Source organism: Taeniopygia guttata, chromosome 5 (genome assembly GCF_048771995.1).
Source record: "Taeniopygia guttata chromosome 5, bTaeGut7.mat, whole genome shotgun sequence".
Classification (NCBI taxonomy): Eukaryota; Metazoa; Chordata; class Aves; order Passeriformes; family Estrildidae; genus Taeniopygia; species Taeniopygia guttata.
In genome coordinates, this window is record NC_133030.1 from 6,480,074 (window position 1) to 6,501,495 (window position 21,422).

At 44.8% G+C, this 21,422-nt stretch overlaps 2 protein-coding genes across 8 annotated transcripts in view; one reads left to right on the forward strand and one right to left on the reverse strand.

Moving 5' to 3' along the window:
• Positions 1–8,426, forward strand: part of NAV2 (neuron navigator 2) — a 377,851-nt gene extending 369,425 nt beyond the window's left edge. For all 7 annotated transcript variants that reach the window (XM_030273481.4, XM_072929489.1, XM_030273473.4 and 4 more), the window contains 5 exons: positions 48–119; positions 595–791; positions 988–1,106; positions 4,240–4,443; positions 4,767–8,426. In XM_030273481.4, coding sequence (XP_030129341.4) covers positions 48–119; positions 595–791; positions 988–1,106; positions 4,240–4,443; positions 4,767–4,892 — 718 coding nt within the window. In that variant the 3' untranslated portion in view covers positions 4,893–8,426. The remainder of the gene's footprint in view (positions 1–47; positions 120–594; positions 792–987; positions 1,107–4,239; positions 4,444–4,766) is intronic.
• Positions 8,427–14,332: 5,906 nt separating this feature from the next.
• Positions 14,333–19,581, reverse strand: DBX1 (developing brain homeobox 1). The gene is made up of 4 exons (XM_002187296.5): positions 18,322–19,581; positions 17,823–17,924; positions 15,996–16,198; positions 14,333–15,642 (listed from the first exon to the last, which is right to left on the reverse strand). The coding sequence occupies exons 1-4, from the start codon at positions 18,908–18,910 to the stop codon at positions 15,271–15,273; spliced, it is 1,266 nt and encodes a 421-aa protein (XP_002187332.3). The 5' UTR covers positions 18,911–19,581; the 3' UTR covers positions 14,333–15,270.
• Between the last annotated feature and the right edge of the window lie 1,841 nt (positions 19,582–21,422).

The following is a 21,422-nucleotide window of genomic DNA, read 5'->3' on the forward strand; positions in this document are numbered from 1 at the left end:
ACCTGTTTTTCAAAGTTCACAAGTTTAATTTCTTTTTCTCCCAATAGTCCATATATTATTGGCACAATGAACCAAGCCACCTCCTCCACACCTAATCTTCAGCTTCATCATAATTTCAGGTACTGTTTATTCATGTTTCTCATTTGTGTTTGTGGGCTGGAAAAGGAGTAATGGCTACTGAGTCATTTGAAATTGTTCTTATCAGCTGAAATAGCAAAGTAAGAGGGAAATGCCATTTGCTCCTGGTTGCTGCCCTGACAGGTTCAGCTTGGTTATGGTGCTGTCATTAAAGGAACTGGGTTCATAAAGCTTTTTATTTTATAGAGGATTGTTAAGATATTTGGTTTTCTACCAGATTTTCAGTAAGACAATATTTAGGCAAAGCAGATTAATGTAAAATGAGCTGAAACAATGCACAACAAATATCGGCTCATCTAGTGAAATATTCCAAAGTAACTTCTGTTGAAAAATATGTATGACTGGAATAGCCCATTTTGATCCTGATAATCTGTAAATAAGAGAAATGTAGACAGGAATAGTTACACTCAGTAGTATGACAGAGAAATAATGTCCATTTCTGCTGTTGTGCCACAGATGGGTGCTGTGTGCAAACCACACTGAGCCTGTCAAAGGCTTTCTCGGCCGTTTCCTGAGGAGAAAACTGATTGAAACAGAGATCAGTGGCAGGATGAGGAATGCAGAGCTGGTTAAAATTATTGATTGGATTCCCAAGGTCTGGCAACATCTGAACAAATTCTTGGAGGCTCACAGCTCCTCTGATGTTACTATTGGTAAGTACTCTGCCCAGGCATGTGTAAATATATGTATTTTATTTCCTTGTGTATCAGGCATATCTTTGTATACTTCCTTGTGCTGTGTCACATAAAAAAGGATTTCTTTAAAACCCTACTTTTAGATGTCATCACCCTATTTTTGATGCTTATTGTGCTTGTGATTTGAGTGTAATATCTGAATTTCCCTCTCCAGGTCCACGGCTCTTCCTTTCCTGTCCAATAGATGTAGATGGTTCTAGAGTTTGGTTCACTGACTTGTGGAACTACTCCATCATTCCATATCTTCTGGAGGCAGTAAGAGAAGGGCTGCAGGTGAGCAGGCAAAGGGAAAAATCATAGATCTAGAATGGCATCTGTTCAAAAGGCAGCCAAACTCTGTAGTGGCAACATTTTGCACATTGAATATCTGCATGTCTTTGAAAATGTAATCAGAACTGTCAATAATCTCAGGCAGAATTAGTCTCTTCAAGCACTGTTGAAATAGAGAGTAGAAGAAGTGATTAGATGCCAAACTGCTGATGTTTGCAGTGGGAGCAGTTAGACATACAAATACCTTTCAATACTGAGTTCCAGAAGCACACCTTAAAATTACCCTGTGCATCAGAAAAATATGCTTGTCATCATTAACTTTGTTACGCAGGATTTTCCTTTGGAAATCCAGTCTTTCAGCATAGGAACAAAGCTTTGCATGGAGAGAATGCATACATGAGTGACAGGAGCAGTATCAGTGACATTTTGATTACTTCTCAGTATATAACATGATTTTTTTAGTAGATTCCTTCATAATTCTTTCAGAGGATGAAGTTAAATCATTATTGATTGTCTGTGTTTAGTAATTGATTCATGATCTGGCAATTTGGAATAGTTTTTGGTGTCTGTATGGCTATGAAGCTTGCTGGAATCAGGAGGAGGATTCAGCAGAGAATTGCTATGGATTTGCCATTTAGGTAGGGAAGAAAAGGAGGTTTTTTAATAACCAGCTCTTTGTTCACCGAAAAAACCCAGCAGCACCTACTTTAAAATACGGTTTAGAATTAATCTTTTACTAATGGTTTCTTTAAAAATTGTGAAATACATTAATTCTCCAAGTTTTGGGTACAATTTGGGCAGCTGCCATTTGAAATTTGTCAGTACTTGGAGACCTCATTCTCTTTGGAATTGTGGTAGACTCTTAGACATAAGGAAAACAATAGGTCCTGGAGTACAAAACACACTCAGGAACTTTGCTAGAAATAGAACAGGAGAACCATTTAACATGAAACTTGTTTTAAAGGCAGGTAATGGGAGCCAGGAATCTTTCCAACCTAAAACAAGAGAAATGAGAGCAGGTGATTTTGCTTGCTCTTGAAATGGAGAAAACTGATACTCACAGTAATGCATGGGCTCCTTGTACTGGGTTTTGGAGCTCTCATATCATTGATCAGTATGTCTGGAAAGCATTGAAAAAATAGTAATGGAAGTGGAGAGAGAGCATTTGATAAAACCATCCTTTTGCTTCCTTGTTCTGCCCAGTATCTCCATCTTTCCTTTAGTGTATTTGAGTGGCTTGTGTTCCAGGTGTAAGGACTTCAGTTTCTCACTGTGCTTCAGATTCTTTATCCCCTTCAGCCCCATTTCCCCAAATTGCACTAATTCATCCCTATTTAAATAATTTCTCTTTTGTTTGGTTGATGGATAAGAAGATGCACTTTAGTACTTGAAGCGTAGCCAGAGTGGTGCTAATGAACAAGCTAATGATAGAAAGATGGGTTTTATCTGGGGCTGTTTTCTGTTCCTCATGCCCACAAAGTCTCTGAGAGCATGTCTTCTTTCCTGAAATTGCCTGCCAGAAAGGAAAGGTGGACTCCTAATTTCACTCTGATCTCTGTGGATCTGCTCTCAGCTATTTTTTATATTTCTGTTTCTCATTTGGAGAAGTATTTTCTCTATCAAATACAAACAAGCCAAATGAATCCTTACAATAATTGCTCCCATGGGAGCTGACTTGTTTTGTTCTTCAAAACAGGGACGTGCAAATTAGAAGGTTGTATAAAACCCAAGTTCTTCCTGCTTGGTCTATCAGTACAGAATGCAGCACCAGCAAAAGGAGGACCCAGAGTCCCTGTGGCTTCCTGCTGCTCTCACTCATACTTCAGTGATTTTTCTTTCATGCTTTGTGGAGCAACTTGTTCCATCCTTGTCCCATGACTTGCTCCCTGGAAAATGTGCCACTGGGAGGGGTGGACAGACCTGGTTGCCGTGGAAGAGGGTCGTGAGTCATTTAGTCTCTCCTGAGCTCAGATCCACTCAGGGTTTTGCAGGAGAAAAGATGTGAAAAACACAAAATCCTTGTCACTTACCAAACGACATGTATCACTGTAAATTTGAGAACAAAGTTAAAGCAGGAAATGTGGTTTGCCACGTCTTGAAGCTGGGAAGATGAGGCAGCAGGGCTGAAGGATGGAGGGTCTGGGCTGTGGAGGAGGCTCTGTTTCAGATTTTCTAGCACCATCTGCTGGCACCTCTGCTCCCTCCTGCTTCACAGCACACCGAGGGTTGGTACTCACAGCACTGTGACACTTCGTGCACACAAAATCTAAACCCACAAAAAACACACCACGGAGAAATAGCATTGAGGAAAGTGAGACAGTCCTAGATCCATCAGAGAACTGGTGAATTTCTTTGCTAGACCATTGCTTTTACCTTTGTGCAAGGGGGATAAAGGAAGGGAACAGTGACAAAATGTCAGAGACAAACTCCAGTTGCTGAAGGATGTTGATGGTGATATTTATAAAGTGGAAATGAATGTTTTAAAGCCACTTTTAGTTGTATTTATGCTTTTGGAAGTCACGAGGCATTCACATGAATGTGTTGTCTATCTAAGGCAAATGGAATAGAACAGGGAGAATACATTGGGATTCAGTGGTGCAGTCTGTTCCGTCCAGAAAAACATTTTTGGAGCAGGGCTTGCCTACTTAGGAACCTGAGCATGGACAAATGCTGCTGGTGCTTCTTCTGAGTTGAAGATGAGAAAAATCTGACTTGAAAACTTTATGCCTTGACATCCATCATTCTTGCCTGATGACAGATCTCACGTTTCCTCCTCCACATTCCATGGATGGCAGTTTGTAAGGCAGCTGCCAGTGCAATCCAGATGTCAGCTCTGAAGCTCTGATGGCTTCTTTTGTGTGCTGATGTTGTTTAAGTTAATTAGGTGATGTTATTTTTAGGTGTTTCTTCCTTCAGCTGGTGCCAGGAGAAGGGCACTGCAATCTTGGAGAAGGTGGTCTGCTCCTTCCAAATCAGTGCCATGACAAAGGGCTTTGTGGGGGTGTTTAGGGTAAGGAAACTCTCACGTTCAGCCCTGCTTGCAAAGTGTTTCCTGCAGCCAAAGAGCCGAGGCACTGGTTAGGTAGTCAGTGGGTGAGGTGGTTGGAATGTTTGACATGGTTTTGTGCTCTTCCAGTTGTATGGGAGGAGAGCGCCCTGGGAGGATCCTGCCAAGTGGGTGATGGACACCTACCCCTGGGCAGCCAGCCCCCAGCACCACGAGTGGCCTCCTCTGCTGCAGCTGCGGCCCGAGGACGTGGGCTTCGATGGCTACTCCGTGTCCCGGGAAGGCTCCACCAGCAAACAAGTTCCAGTGAGTGATGCTGAAGGAGATCCTCTGGTAAGCTCTCACTTCTGAGCAGCAGAACTGTTTCTTTTGCCTTGTTTCTGGGGATTGGAAACAGGAACTGGTCTGTGGATGTGAGCTAATCCCTTCAGTCTCATGTTCTCCTTTACTGGCAAAGCTGTGTTTTACCAGTAACTTGAATGCTGCTGTGATTTACAGTCAATACCTCTGTTCTGAGTCTCAGTACCACTGACCCTGCTTGTTTCTCCTTTCCTTCCTTGCCCACTGGCAAGGCAAACGCCGCTGTAGCTGTCATGTGGAGTTAATGTTGTTCCTGCCTCAAAATACAAATAATCATGAACTTCTTGCCTCTGCAGATGAACATGCTAATGAGGCTGCAGGAGGCAGCCAACTACTCCAGTCCCCAGAGTTACGACAGCGACTCCAACAGCAACAGCCATCACGATGACATCCTGGATTCCTCCCTGGAGTCGACGTTGTGATCTCCCTCAGACAGAAGTTCTTTCCACTTGGCAAGAGCCCTGATCACAGGCTCATAAAAAGAACGTGTTCCTGGGCTGGGATCTCAGTATTAAGAGCTGCAAGAACAAGACTCTTGGAGCAATCTTGAACCTGGGTGCAGGCAACCCAAGTGACCTTTCTATTGTTTTTATTTTGGCGACGATGAGAACTGCACTACTCCTTTGTTTCCTTCTTTTTAGTTGCTGTAAGCTCTCACGCCTAAGATCCTGGAGATGTTAAAAATAATCATCATTACTAAGTTGAAGGGACTGGGGTGGGGGCAACTTCACAGCTGTGAAGCAAACAGCTTTGTGCCATGTGCTGTCTGGAAAGAGAGGGGAGAGGGAATATTTGCCTATGCTGCTTCTGACCAAACACATTTACGTGAGGGCTGGACTTTTACCAATCGATTTTGTGGGTTTAAACTCAGCTTCATATAGTTCTGGTGCTATAATAATATCGCTTGCCTCCGTAATAATACTCAGTGAAGGCAAAGCTGCAAAACAGGGAAGTTTGAATAAATATTAAAAAAAGAGAAAAGGAGAAAAAGAAACTAAAAAAGTGCTGCTCTCCTTGCCAGTCTGAGACCTGGGCTTTCTTTCATTGTGTGTTTATAAAGATTATATATATAAATAGGAATATATAAAAATATATATACAGTCCGAACAAATCAGGTTTTTTTTCGAACACTGTGTGGCAATCAATCCTGCTACAAGTGAAAGATCAGGTAGCCTTTTGCTAGTCAGGGCCCAATTCTCTTCCCACTTAGATCCACACCACCAGCTGGGCTGACTTCTGTGGCATTTACACCCCACTAATCCACCCTGAGGAGAGGGGGTTTCCCTCCTTCTCAGAAGTCAGTGGCAGGGCTGTGCCCGTGGGGTCCCACAGCCCCAGAGGACCCTTGGCAGTGCACGGGCACGGTGAGCTCTGTACACAGAGGTGAGCTACACCCCTGCAAAGGGAGGAGTCAGACCTGCAGTTTGTAATTCTTGCCATGAAACGTGACAGCTGTTTTTTAGGAAACTCTGGGTTTTGTTCCGAGGTTTCGTTCCAATCAGCACAACCATAAGGGGGTTAATTAAAATTCAGCTCTGTGGCATTCCAGTGCTGCTCTAGTGACACTACTTACTTCCACGACTTTTCTTTTTAATTGCAAAGTTTAAAAAAAAAAAAAAAAAAGCATTTCAGCAGTATTCAGGTCTGGAAAAGAAAAAGATAAGGTACTGAGTACTGCATCGTTTGAGTTTAGCTGTGCCATGCTTTTGAGTTGTGGCAGAGCTGTGAGCCTGGTTTGGTTTCTCCTCCTCTGTGAACGCACACACCTCCACGATCAGTGTTAGTTAAGGCTTGTACCTGTGCTGGGGAGCAAGAACACCTCCCAAAGAGCTGCACTTTCCTGGTGACACCCACCCCAGCACGCCAGCTGGACCTCAGCCAACGCCCCACTCCTCAGGAGGGGTCTGTATGAGCCTTTCCAGCTCTCCTCTGGTGCTGACTTTTAAAAGCGATGCCTTATTTTGTACTAATTGTGTTTGATTAAATTAGTGCTGTATATTATGGGATTTTATTTAAAGAAACAGGGCTAAAGTCATCTCTTGAAATATCATAAGTTGCTGTGAATATTGTTTGTATGAGATACTAGAATTTGTTTAAATGTGACAAAAAAAGGAGAAAGGTGAGATAACGTTTCAGGTTCGTATCAATCCACAGCTAATAAATCACTGAAGAGCTGTTTTATCCATGCAGGAGGGACAAAAGGAGCTTTTCAACTCTAATAAATTACAGGAATATGTTGGTTTTTCAATGTACAGAAAGAAATCTTATTACAAACAGTTTTAAAGGAACATAACAAACAAGTTCATGCTTTTGTGGCTCAGCTTGAGAGGATGGTTTTATTATACCTCATGACTTTCTGTAATATAACTACTTTGTCTTACTAAGCTGGTCTTGAATCTGCTCCTGTTACAACTTTTAAGTGCTGATGACTTTTTTTTTTAAAGAAAAATATTGTAAAAGGAAAAATTTAAATATTTTAATGATGGGGGGAAGAGCTTGTTGTTACTGTTTTAACCTTATGAACTCTGATTTCATTATTTCACTGAATGGAATAACAAAGGTTACTCAACCAATTTTCCTAATCCAGTTCTTGGTACTGTAAAAAAAATGGGTTAGATCTGTATGGAATCAAATCCATAGCATGCTGATGATGAGTTTGAGAGAAGTTAATTTTTCCAGTAGTCTTGACAATTCTGCTTCCCAGCACTGACTTTACCTGCTACTACTGTGAATTTTGGTACCTAATCCCCCAACTGAATCCATGCAGACAGAGCATGTGCCTGTAAAAAAAATCCAGTTGCAGGGCTAGGGCTTTAAATGGACTTGATATCCTAGAAAATGTCTCGGTTGACCTTTAACTGAGTGCTAAAAGACATGTTTAAAGTAGTGTTTTATTTGTGGGGAACGGGGTATTTTTTTTTTTTTTTCTCATGTTTAATCCTGTGCTTAAGCTCAGGAAGAAATTTCTGTTATCTCTTCTTTTTTATTGACACTAGCTTGACTTAAAGTGAGATAGGCAGTTTTGAATAGGCTAGTCATTCTGAGCATCACAATATTCCATGTCTTTTCTGAAACTTTGGGAAGCAGGGTTACCTGTTGTGCACACATCTTAGTTTTTATCAAGATTTTTCATAGATTAAGTCTTTCTTTAAGTGAATTTCTTCTCATTTAAGACATTTTCAAAACACTTTTTTTTTTCCTTTTTTCTCCTCCGTACAAAGTTGGCTTGTTTAAAAAAAAAAAAAATCAACAAGAAATGCAAGATTCTATGCAACATTCGTGTTGAGTTATAAATTGAGAGAATAAACCATTTTCTTTCCCTCAGAACTGCCAAGAATGATACAGGCCATAAATGAGATGTGGTTTATCTGAGGAAGGGGAGGGAGGGGGTTGGTTAGCCTTTTTTGTACATTTTGAAAGAAGCAAACTTGATATTTCATTGTTGATGCTTAACTTCGATATTATGTGTATGAAATCTTGTCTAAATGTGGCAATTTTCTTTCAAGAAAAGAATAATATACAAAAACAAAGCAAAAAAAAAATCTTTGTTGATATTAAATGGAAGGTTGTTGTTTTGATCTAGTCATTTCCAGTGGAACAGTTTATGAAATATGTTCTATAAGATGTACATTTTTTCATTGTAACATAGAAATGTAAATATTTGATTAAAAGTGCTGCATTTTGATGAATTTTTTCTAGCCATTTTTAAAGAGAAAACTAGGAATTGAGTATTTTGTGTACGTTCATGATGTTTTCCATTTGCTCCTCTCCCTATTTAATTTTCAGTTCTCATTTAGGATTGGAATTTGTGAATGGTCTGTTTGAGATCATGCCTCCCCTTTCTCACTCTCCCATTTCTACCCCTTCCCCACCCTGTGTCATGGAGAATAAAGCTGATGATTGTACCAGTCTTAAATTATTCATGATTCAATAAAATTGATGCTTATTTATTCAGATTTGTGGCTGCCCCGAAGTTTTTATCCCTTCCTAAGCACCATTTTATAACTTTTCATTTGCAGATCGTGGGGTTCACTCCTTTGGTTTTGTTGGCTTTATTAAATAATTGTGAGGAGGTGCCAACAGCCCTCACCTGTCCATCCAGTCTTGCCTGGAATTTTTCCAGGAGCATCTCCCACCCTCCTGGACAACCTTCAATTCCATGTGGAATTGTGAAGAGAAAATCCAATTTTCTCTTCACCCATTTGATAGAGACATTGTGGTTATACAGTAATAAATACACAGGCAATTAAAACATGTAGGAAACTATTATCCTTCATGACAAATAAATACTCTAGCTAAAAAAAAACAAAAACAAAACAAAAAAAAAAACAGTTTTCTATTCAAATCTAGGGGGTTGGGGTTTTTATTCCTGGAGACTTACTGTCTTCTTTTTTTTTTTTTTTTTTGACAGTTCCTTGTCCACTTATCACCTGTTTGAATGTTTAATGTTGATAGGACAGATTCACGTGTAGAAAATTTCAAAGAAAATAGAGAAGTTCCGCTGAAAACTGATGATCTACATTCAAGTTTGCTCAATCCAAAAATAATCTTAATGACACAGCAGTGTAAATGGTAGCTCAGAGCTGGTCTGTAATGTGGGCATTGTCTGTCCTCCACAGCAGTTTTCCAGAGGCAGAGTTGCTTTGAACATACTCAAGCACATTTTTAATGTGTTCTGTAAATTTCCTGTGATTCACAGAATTGCATGTCCTAGACTTGGTCCTGGAAAATGCTTCAGCCATGATTTTGGACAATTTTTGAATCCATGCTGGACTGCCAAAATGCTTATTATCTCTTAGGAATTCTTCCCTTCTTTTCCTTTTTTGGCTGCCCTGTCCCTTTCCCGCATTATTCTTTTCTCTGTTCTATGCACACTGTCTTGTACACTTACCTTGACTTTTATTTCCCTTACCTCATCTTCTCTTTAACCTTTAATTTCCTGCATTTTTTTGTTTCCAACATCCTATTTCATTTTATGTCCTTCCTAGATCCATCTCATCATTCCTCAGTTCCATAAGATCAGTGCTGACTTCCTTTCTTCAGCAAAAATGGGAAATTCCCTGGAGTCATTCTGAAAACTCAATCTGCAGCCTATGGCATGTATTTATTTACACCTTTCTTATTCCTCTGCCCTTTTCCACTGGTGTGGCAAGTACATTTCACTCTCAGGATTTTTCATAGAGGTGCACAAGGAGAAAGAAAGAGAAAACAATTTCTATTTCTGCTCCTTGTCTTTCCCATGTGAAATGTGTTTGGAGAATTGCTTACCTGGGGTGATTGTTTGATTGGATTCAGGTGAGGATTGTTTGAGCCTGATGGCCAATCCAACCCACCTGGGGCTGGGCTCTCAGAGAGGGTCACGAGTTGTGGGTTAGATATGGTAGTTAGAAAAGTAGGTTTGTAGTTTTAGTATCTCCTTTAAATAGTATATTAATGTATTTTAGCATAGGTATAATAAAGAAATCATTCAGCCTTCTGAGCTGGAGTCAAACGTCATCATTTCTTCCCACCAGGTTCACCTGCATTTACAATTCACTTGTACTTTGGAGTAGTCGTCTCAAGAACCAGAGAGGAAATTCCTCCTGATACCCTGCAGGCTCCCATCCTCCATTCCACACTTTCTTTCCATTTCACCACATAACTGATGCCCAGGATGGATTCTGACACTGATCTCTGTGGTAACCAAGGGTTATCTGTGCTTTCTAATGTGGATGTTTAATCTGGGCTTTTGGGGGTTAGAGCAGCACAGCAGCTGAAGACAACTTCCATCTTTGCCCCTGGCAGTGGGGCTGACTAGGCAGATCCTTCCCCATCATCATCTTTGTTGGCTTAGCCACACACAGAAATCCATGTTCCTGTCTCCTTCCTCAGTCATAGGATGGTTTGGGCTGGAGAGGACCTTTCGAGGTCACCTTGTCCAACCCCGTGCAATGAGCTCGGACATCTCCTGTGAGAGCAGGCTGCTCAGTCACAGGTATTTTTGACTTGCTCCAAGGCTCGAGAGGTGTTACAGGGAGTGGAGACCATGCTCTGGCTAAGTAGGGTAATTCCTCCTCCAGGAGGTTCACCCATGTGGGGCTGGCCACTTAGGAAGTGTGGAGGACTTTACATGAAATGGGATCCACAGGCAGATGGGAAGAGGTGCTTCCACTGCTATCCTGACTGAAAGCCTGTTGGAATCCGTGCTATTGATGATTCCAGATTGTAGAAAGTCTCTGTCTTTCAGCCCCGCTGCCAAAGCAGAAGCCATAATTGGTCTGTGCTGGTTTCAAGGTTGTTTATTCTGTTTATCTCTAACATGTTCTGCTGCCCTGCCGCAGCTCTGTCCTGCAGGGCAGCGTGTGGGGCTCTGCCCTCAGTGGGATGGTACAAACATTAAATACCAGAAACTACCTGTGCTGGATTTACAATAACGTGCCAATATCTGTCACCTACGTTGGACAGTGTGTCCCCAGCCTGAACCAACAGAAAAATGCCAACACCACAGTGAAACATGGAGGGCATGAAGAAGGAGGAAAAGGACAAGACACACCCAATTTCCTCCATCTTGTCCCCTCTGAACCCCTAATCTAGAAACCTAAAATGTTACTTTTGCACCCGTCCAACACTTAATTATTACTTCTATCAAACACTCAGAGCTTGTGATTCATCCTGTAAGATTGAAAACTCTTTTCCCAGGACAGAGATCACAGACAGTGTCTCTGGGGGCTCTGTCCAGGGGGGTTCCTGACCCTCTGCCAGGGTCCCAGACCTTCCAGGACAGACAGAGGGAAGCCCTGGATTCCCATAAAAGCCCTTTGTAGATCAAGGATTTGGTGATCTGCATGTCAGGGAGCCTGAGGATGGCCAGGACTGTGCTGTGCTGCTCTGCCCTGTGCGACGGGGACAGGCGGTGATGCACAGAACCTTGTCCATAGGATCAGCTGAGGCCACTAACAGAGACATGCAGCTCCTGCCGGGCATGGGGCTGAGCCATCTGTGTGTCCTCGGCAGCAAGAAGGTCCCATGGGTACATCCTTTCTGTTTGACAGCAGAAAGGGTTAATAGAGTCCTTTTGCTGCGGAAAAAAAACCCCTCCTGTAACCCCTTGAATGCCCACAGCTGTGGGTGGGGTGTGGCCAGGATGCTCTGTGTGGATGCTGCTCCTCTGGGGGTTCTCAGCATCTAAGGGACAGAAGATTGTCTCTGCTGTTGCCATCTGTGGGATTCCCTAAAATCAGAGGGTTCTGGGCACGTTGCAAAAGGCAGGCCTCAGAGACAGCAGGATGGTGATTAGAGCTAAGCAGTAGCTGTAAGAGTTGTCAGCAGAAAAATTATACAAGTAGAAAGAAAGGACAAATAGAACAATGGTCTGTGTATTAACACTTGGGTAGAATAACTCGCTAAGTTGCAGAAAAGTATATCTGGTGAGATATTAGGAAGGTCTAAGCTTAATAATGGAGCTCTGTGCACTGTGTCTTAAGGGTTACAAGCAGGTATTGTATTTGAAACAAGCAAGAATTGTTTTAACCAAAGGTACGTGGTGTGCTTATAGTGGTTGGATAGAACTACTGTCAATATGCTTTTGCTTTGTGTGACTGGTCAAAAAGTCTATAAAGTGAGTTGTAACATTAAGTTCTTGGTCTGTTGCCTGGATGTGAGCTGCTGGCATCTTCCCATTGTCATAACCATGTAATGAGACTGATGCTGGGAAATAAACAGCTCGGGATGCGTTCCACAGCAGTCCCGTCCCGTTTGTGATTTGTACATAGCCCCCGGCCGGCGATGCCATCTCGCAGTGTTCTCTCTAACAAATCGCATTCGATGCCTCCCTCGCCAGACCCGAGTGCCTTTTTGTCGGGATTGTGATGAACCAGCACCACCCAGTGCAAAGGAGGAGTTAGGACACAGAGCCCAAGCCCGGTGGGGAAAGAACAAGCTCATGAGCTCAGAGCTGGTAATTCATCCTGTAAGATTGAAAACTCTTTTCCATGGGCAGAGATCACAGCCAGTGTCTCTGGGGGCTCTGTCCAGGGGGGTTCCTGACCCCTGCCAGGGTCCCAGACCTGCCAGGGCAGCCAGAGGGAAGCCCTGGATTCCCACACTGGGGGTGCCTGGGAGGGGACACAGCCAGGACAGGTGACCCCAGCTGAGCAAAGGGACATTCCAGAGCACACGGCATCAGGTTCAGGATGTGAAGTAGGGGGAAGGAGGAAGAGGGGGGATGCTTGGAGTGATAATGTTTGTCTTCCCAAGTGACCATTCTGTGTGATGAAGCCCTGCTCTCCTGGGAAGGCTGAACACCTGCCTGCCCATGGGAAGCAGTGAATGAATTCCTTGTTTAGCTTTTCTTTTGTACGTGGCTTTTTACAACTCAAGAAACACTAACCCAACAAGGCCTTTTGCTGTTTCACTATATGTGGCAAGAACATTTCTGTCCCTCTCAAGATATTTCATAGAGGTGCACAGAGAGAAATGAAAGAGAAAACAATTTCTATTTCTGCCCCTTGTTTTTTCCCCATGTGGAATGTGTTTGGAGAATTGTTTACTGGGGGTGATTGCTTGGTTGGATTCTGGTGAGGATTGTTTGAGCTGATGGCCAATCCAACCCACCTGGGGCTGGGCTCTCAGAGAGGGTCACAAGTTGGGTTAGAGTCAAAGAAAGTAAGATATAGTTTTAGTATCTTCCTTTTATATAGTATATTAATGTATTTTAGCATAGTTATAATAAAGAAATCATTCAGCCTTCTGAACTGAGTCAGACATCATCATTTCTTCCCATTGGGTTCACCTGCATTTACAATAACTATATTTTGTGGAATAAATACTGTCTGTGTATTTTCCATCTCTTTTTCCATTCCACCAGTGTCAGGTGTATGTTATCAGTTGCTAATGGCTTCAAGGCATCAGAGAGGTAGAAGATGAGAAATGTGTCAATGAGTGCCAGCTCAGATGTGTCCAATTGGAAGCAGGTTAAAGACCTGGAACAGATTTTCTATCAGGGGGTAGTCATGCCCTGTGCCTGGCAGCATTCAGGAAGCTTTTGGACGGTGCGCCTTAATAATACTTTTATTTTTTGGCCAGTCTTGAATCTGGACTAGATGATTTTAATAGGTCCATTCCAAACGGAATCACTCTTTTCTTCCTTTCACACCTTCCCTTGTGGCTGTGGCAGTGAAGTAGATGGGGAGACAGCTCTCTTCTCACAGAGGGAGAACTGTATCTGGGGGACATCTGCTGCATTTCTTTCTTTTGTTTTGGTGTGCCATGAATGGTGGGCATTAAAGATCATGGGGCAGAAAATAAAAGCAATTTTGTAATGAAATCTCTGTTTCAGAAAAACTCTGCTGCCTGTATGCAAGGCAAAGCCCATTGATATTTCTGTAGTGTGTAGCAGAAGTGTAAAAACAAAAAGCAGGTGGGTGGTTATGGATCTGCCTGGTGTTGTGGTAATGATCCGTGGCTGGACTTGAGGTTGAAGAGTAAAGTTTGTCTCTTTCATTCTGTTTCTCTACCCTGTAAGAATTAATTAATTGATTACCTACTCCTAGTGTATAAACTGTAGTATCCTAGCCAAGTGTGAAGAGTTGCTCCCTAGCTAAAAGGCAGGTAGGTATTCTTGTAAAATCACTTAAATAGAAACTGATAAATTCTTATTGAATCACTAACAAAGTAGATTCCTCTCCCAGATACAAACTACAACAACCTGTTACCTAGAACCAAGTACTACCAAATGATCAAATCTGGAAATCTACTTTTTTTTTTTTTTATTTGACAATTATCCACTTTAATATATACACATATTTAGAGTCTGTACATGGTAAAATACAAAATAAGTGTTTCTTTATAAGTTACACAATTACACAGCTGCATTTGCCTGTAGTTTAGCTGTCATTTAATTAAAAAAAAAAAAAAAAGAGAGAAGCATTGTTGAGCCATTGTTATAATCATTGACAATAACCTTGGTATAAAACACCCATACAGAGTAAGTGTACAAAATAGTGTACAGTTCATATAAGCTGTGCAAAGACAGCAAAGTTCAGTTAAAAATCAAAGAGATGTATCCACTTTCCTCTGTCCACACCATGAATAGGAGAAGCAAAGTGGAAAATAAACACAAATGTGGGCAAGAAGGTGGGTGAGACAGTGCTTTGAACACAATATTGGTGAATAAATAAGGATGAAAATCATAAATATATAAGATCTCCATTACACAAGGCATGCTTGCATTATACCTTCAAAGTCATTCCAGGGATTTCAATGGATTTGTTGCACAAGCATGGTGCCATCTGGGGTGAGGAGGGAGGCAGAGCTTGGTCTGGGTCTCTCAAGGCTATTTATTTTGGAGGAAAGTGTTGCTAGATCAGACAAGCCTTCTAGTAGCAGCTGAAGTAATACAGTAGCTTGAAATTCACTTGAAAGCTGATAGAAATGGTGACACCATCTATATTGTATTTTTGATGATTTTTTTTATCTGGGGGAAGAAGTTTCCTTTCCTACAGGGAAATTTCCCTTTCCTTACTACTGTACAGCCAGGAGCTGCCTGTTGTCTGGTTTTTTGGGAGAAGGTAGCTAACTGAGCAACTATTGATTGCTAAGCAGAGTTATGAAAAGCTGGGCAGATATTAGGAACATGAAAACCTCCACACAAGGCAACAAATGAGGAATACCAGTGAGAAGGGAGCAGCTATTGTGATAAAAAACCTGCACTGAAGAAGCATGTGGACATTGGGGTGGGACAGCACCTCTTCAATTTATAGCACTCTGATTTATTTACATCTTTGCAGTGTCCTCATGTGATGGTAGGGGCGGGCAAGCCATCTAAGAGACTGTTATCTCCTCCTCTTCTTCTTCCCCTTCATCATCCTCTTCCTCTGAGTCTGAGAAGTCTGAAGGTTTGCTGGGGCTGCTAGAATGGGATGGAGAAGGAGACATTTGGGAGTCCAGTCTGTCCCTCAGGTGTAGATGTTCTGGGGACTGGTGGTAGGTTAGGGGATGCTGGGGGCTGGGCGGGCACATGGGGGGAACTTCCTCCTCCTCCTCTCCTGAGCATTTCTTGCCTACGTCACTGAGGTCTGGGTGAGGGTTGAACTTGGTGGGGAGGGTCTGTTCTCTGCAGCCACCAGAGGAGAGGAGCTCCCTTTCTTTGGAGTTCCTCCATTTCATCCTCCTGTTCTGGAACCAGATCTTTACCTAGGGGACAAAGCAACAAAGAATTGAAACGGTTCAGTGAAACAGGGACCAGAAAAGCTGGTTTTGGCTGCACTCTCAAAACCCTGCACATGCCCATACTAAAGCTAACAGGAGCCACAGAATCTGATCTTTGGAGGAGCCTAGGAGAGAGCCCAGGGGCAACCAGGCTGGTCCTACTCACCCAGCTGGGAATTGTGACATTTTTGGCTCTGTTATCGCCTGTAACTTGCTTTGGGTGTTCTCCCTGCTCCCCAACCCCTTCTCCCCTGCTTCTCCCAAGCTGCCCCAGGGAAGTGGGGAATCTTGGCTCCCCACACACCCTTTGCCCTCCCCAACCTGGTGCCCTTCATCACCTGTGAGTCCTTGAGGCCCAGCTTGGCCGCCAGCTTCTTCCTGTCGGGTTTGCTGATGTACTTCTGCTTCTGGAACATCTTCTCCAGCGCCTTGCGCTGCACGTCGGAGAAGACGGCGCGGCGCAGCATGCCCCGGCGCGGCTTGCCCCGGGCAGCCAGCGGCCAGGAGAAGGTGCCAGGGATGGGCACCACGGCAGAGGCAGCTGTGGGAGGGACACACGGGAGGCCACTCATCAACCTGGGGCCGTGAAAAGGAGCTTTGGGCTTAACCAGCCATCCCCCTTTTCAGGCGGTGATGGCCAGGATTAGATCTAGCAACTCGAATGTGGGAAATGGGCCAGTGGTGGCCGGTTTTGTTGGGAGATTCAAAGGTCCCCGGCTAAGATAGAGGTATAATAAAAAAGCTCTCCCTCCCACTCAGAAGCATTTGATTTTTTTTTTTTTCAGATGCTTTTATCATTTCAGATGCTTTATTATGCTAGAGATGAAAATGAGGACTTTTCTGATTCCGAACAAAACAGCTCCTCTTCAGATGCAGTTTTGATCAACCAGTATTCATCTTTTTATAATAATCTCTTCTCTCTCCCTCCCCCCTGCTCCAAAGTTGGAGAATTCAATTCGAAGACATGAAAAGTTGCAGCTAATTAGCACACTGCCTGGTTCCCAATGGCATTAGTATGATAAAAAAGGGCAGAGTTTCGCCTTAAAAAAAAAAGGAGGGGGGGAACCTCCCCAAGAGAGACAGAGATGCTAATGAAGCGTGAATGGTAATTGTGTAGTAATGAACTAACAGAAAAAGACTGAGGACAAGCAGCTAACGCCATATATTATTGGAACAAAAGAGATTTACACTTTCAAACTAAACACAACGGCATGCCAGGCTCCTCCGGAGAATACTGATGGCACAATCGTCTCTTTCCCCAAATCATTTTCATTAAATGGACATGAAAAGCTATTTATAAAGCTCAAGTTGTTTTTGTTAGGCTATTCACACGCTGGAGAAAGGAAGCAAATTCCATTATCCAGAGGATGAATAGAAGAGCTTGGGGTTTTTTTTTGGGGTTTTTTTTTTTTTTTTTTTGCTCTCTCCCTTTCCCTCTTATCTTTTTAAATTCATAGCTTGTTTGTGTAATTAGATTTCGGTGGGTTCTTTTTAATTGTTCTCTCAGCATCGTAATATTTCGGTGCTGTTAACAATCACAGCTCCGTGGCGTGCTTTCTCGCCTTTCCCGTGGTTGCCGGCGTACCCGGGAAGGCGGCGGAGGTGATGGAGCAGAGGATAAGGACGCGGCGGAGGTGGAGCAGGGGGCAGCGCGCTGGACCCGCCCGTAGCGCGGAAAGGTGTGGGGGACACGCATTTTGGGGGATAACCATTTTGGGGGATAACCATTTTGGGGGATAACCATTTTGGGGGATAACCATTTTGGGGGACACCCGCAGGATCCCTCCCCCTTCCCTGCCTCGCTCCCTGCCCCTCCCTGCGCGGGAGCGGAGGGAGCTGACCGCTCCTCGTGGTGCTGAAACATCCCGGCCCGGGCGGGAGGGATGCAGGGCGGGAGGGATGCAGGGAGGGAGGGAGGGATGGAGGGACCCGCCTCGCCTCGGGACCGTGACAATCCCGGCTAATTTGCGGATCAGCGGGGGGAGCGGGCAGGGAATGTCAGGCAGTCACTGCCTGTGCTAAATCGGGCAGCAAATTGGCGCGACTGATGCTTGAATGTTGTACTCCCTCCAACCTCTGAACTGCAGCATAACCCCGCGGGGGGAAGGCAGGGAAGGGCAGGAATCACCGGGCTGTGCTGGCAGAGGGACATTTCACACACCTACCTGGGAAATAGGAGGATCTGAGAAAGGGCTGGAAGGATCCTTCAAAGTACGGAAAGGAGAAAGTCTTTGGCGGGACGCTCTGAAGCAACGCAGGGGAGGTTTCTAGTAAATAAACAAAATCAAATTAATCAGAGAGTAATTTCCAGTTGGACTCGACGGACGGCAAGGCTGGGTTCTGTCGCTCAGTGGTACTTTTAGAAAAAATAAGAGAGCCAGACCGAGCTCGGAAGGGCCGGGGGAAAGAGGCACTTTGCTGGTTTTGCCGTGAGGACAGGGTCAGCCAGAAGACACGGCCGGGGCACCGGACCCCTCCCTCCGCCCGCTCCTCCCGTCCGTCCCGGCAGCGCTGCCCCTCGCCCTGGGAAGCCGAGCGATGCCAGGGGGCTCGGGGCTGGCTCCTGCCCCCCTTTCGGAGCCGGGTCCCTGCGCTGCCCCTGGGTCGCCACCCCTGCTGTCCCCAGCGCCCGGAGCTGCCCCAGCTCGGGCTGTCCCAGCTTACCGGCTCGGGGCGCGGAGGAGAGGATGGCGTTGACCCCAAACTTGAGGAAAGTGGAGTCGCTGCTGGAAGTCTGTGGCGAACAGATCCTCCTGGATCCGGCGGTGGTGGAGCTGGGGAGCTCCGGCGTCCCCGAGTCCGCCCTGGCCGCCGAGGCTGGCGGGGACATGCTGGGCGGGGGGGCACTCCTGGGCAGGTAGCTGGCCGGCCGGCTGATCCGGATCAAATCTTCCACCAAGAAGCTGGAATGGCTGGAAAAAGCCGACTGCAGCGACTGAGGCAAGGTGAGGGTGGGGGTCGGGCGGAGGAGGCTGGGGTAGACGGCTGGAGGGGCGATGAGGCTGGGGAACATCATCGCAGGGGCCGTCCGCGGAGCCGGGCTGGGGCCGCTCGCCTGCTTGTTTGTTTGTTTGCTTTTGTTTTCTGCTTTGCAAACCTGGGTCGGTAAAGATCCAGCCAGCGAGTCTGGCGGAGTTCTCTCTGCCCCTTCCTCCTGGACCATGGGTTTTATAGTGGTCAGCCCCGCTGAGGCTCTTTCAAAAGTGACAGCCCCAACAATGGGGTTCAACAAAGTTCTCCACTTGAGCTTCATTCAGGGCGAGCTCTCGGCTTTTCCATTGGTCCGGGGCTGCAATTTATGATTGGATTAGACTTCATAAGCAACCGGGGCACAATGGCCCCGCCACAAAGAAAGTGTAGTCATCAATTTTGCATATTGACCGCCTCTTTGGAATACAGCGCTCCAAAGGCTCCCAGCAGGGTTTTGTTCAGAGGCAACACACACAGGCTAATTAAATGCCTATTTAAAAGTTTCAAATGACATCTTGCCTCGTAGAAAGGGAATTATTTAAAGAAAGCACTAAATTTATTTGCCGCTCCCCTGCTGAGTTTAGGAAATAAATCAATAAATATTCATATAAACTTATCTGCGGATTCTCAGAAAAGCACGGGTTTTGTGGATTTGAAAATACAAATTAGAAAACGTGGAACTAAGTTCTGTTGAGGGAGAAACACGTTTGGAGCGTGGATCCCACCGTGGTTTGAACATATTCAGCTCCTGCTATTAGTATGAGGCAGAATTAGCGCGTGTAGATGGGGATGGTTTTCTATCTGCACATCAAAGGTCCGGTATGAGGCATATTTGCGGTGTCAACCTCTCCTTTCAAGAACCGAGCTTAGTAAAAATCTCGTGTACTCGTGCTCAGGCGAGAGGTTCGCCCAGACTGAAATGCGAGCCTTGGTGTGGGCAGTGAGAACTCTGCTCCCACAAAATCTGAGGAGCGATCTGGGCACCTCTGTGGGACCAGAGCAACCCCTCCGGGGTTCGCAGCCTTTCTCCTCTATAGCTTATCTACAAAATAATGGGAATCGCTGCCCTCCACCTGTAAAAATTAAGACAGCCTTGTAGCATTTGGATCCTTTGGGCTGAAGTTGTCCGAGCTGCTCTGGGCTGTGACGGTGTCCATGGCTCGAAGCAGCCAAATTCACCTGATATTTCTTTCCATGTGCGCGGGATTTCGGGAGGTGTGCTGCTCAGAAGGAAGGTGTCTCTGCGACAGAGCCCGGAGTCCCCTAACTTTGGTGTGAATAACGGGAAAGTGCTAAATAGGGATTTTTCTGGCAGAGAGGTTTTGTTTGTGGTGGCAAACATGGAAAAAGGCGCAAGTGTAGTTAGTTTCCTTCGGAGGTGCGTGATGAAAGCAGCTATTGAGAGTAGTTTTACCTGATTTCTCTGTTAAGACTATAACAGATGTGTTAAATGTCCTATGTTTTAAAAGCTCCCTATTCAGCCCTTTGGTGTGTCTGAACCTTTGCAAGCAGAAGTGTGCAGCTCAACCATGCAGCCTTTATCCTATTAACCATGAACTAACTGTCACCTTCAGCTGTTTTCCCTTTTTACTTTTTAACACAAAGCTTTCTCAAAAATCTTATTAACCAGCTTTATTTCTGTCGATGGTTTTTGTCCGGACGTTTTGTGTTGATTATCTCCATGTCGATGCTTTAACCATTCAATAAAAGTGCATCTGCGATTTATATCACATTAGGGAAGAAAGAAAGTCTGTTAAACCTCTCCCTTGATTCAAATCAAAAAGTTATTTATTGGAGAGGACGGAATCAGCCCTGGAAACTCTTCTGATCCTGACAAGCTTTCCCGGTGCTGTTCGCCGGCCCCCAGCAGACGAGCACCTGCAGACCTGACTTGGAAGGTCCGCCGCCTGAAAGCATCACTTTGAAATAAAACCTCCCCGGAGTTTTTCCCCCCGCTCCCCAGTTTTGTCGGGCTCGATGCTTAGCAGGTAAAGAACAAGGGGAAGGAAGGCGTGGGCAGAGCGCGGGGGGCTCGGAGGGGGTCGTGCCACCTGCCCCTGGCCCCGCTGGGGCTCCCCCCAAACTCCCAGCTCAAACCCCGCTCCTCAAGCGCTGCTCTCGGGGTGTTACTTAGCGAGACGGGAGCGAATGGAAAAAGCAAAGGAGCCTTTCCCAATAAAATAATGACCTGGCACCCCGCCAGCTCCCGGTCCCATCTCTGTCCCCTGCTCCCTGCCCCTGTCGCAGCCGCCCCCCGATCCCGGCGTTTCCCAAATGAGCTCCGCCCGGACTGTTCCGAGAACACTTCGTTTTAACAGTCATTATACGTTTCCTTTGAGATGATTTACTCCTTTCTTTACATATACATTGGGGGCATTTTGTCTCACTATAGACCAACTGCTGCTAATTTCTCTGGTTTTAAAAAAGAGGGGCTGACATTTTCTGGAAGGTTGGGTCAAACGCATGCTGGGGCACGCGTGGACCCGGTTCCTTGTGATGCGTCTGAGCACACTCATAAAGAATTCCTTAAGCACCACGGCAAAAGGGACTAGACATCTATTGAAAGGGAAGATAGACCATAAGAAACCAAGAAATCAGACGAAAGGATCTTATTTTAAGAGATCTCCTTTGGAAGTTTCTTTTCAAAGGCAGTGATCATTTAAGAGAAAGGGAATTCTAATGTCTCAGGATAAAACCTGTGACTAATGCCGTTTGACCTATGCTCGGGCAGTTTTGTGTTTCCTGCCATTCATTTTAATGTCGTTATCTTCAAATTTATTTCTTAAAAGTCACTC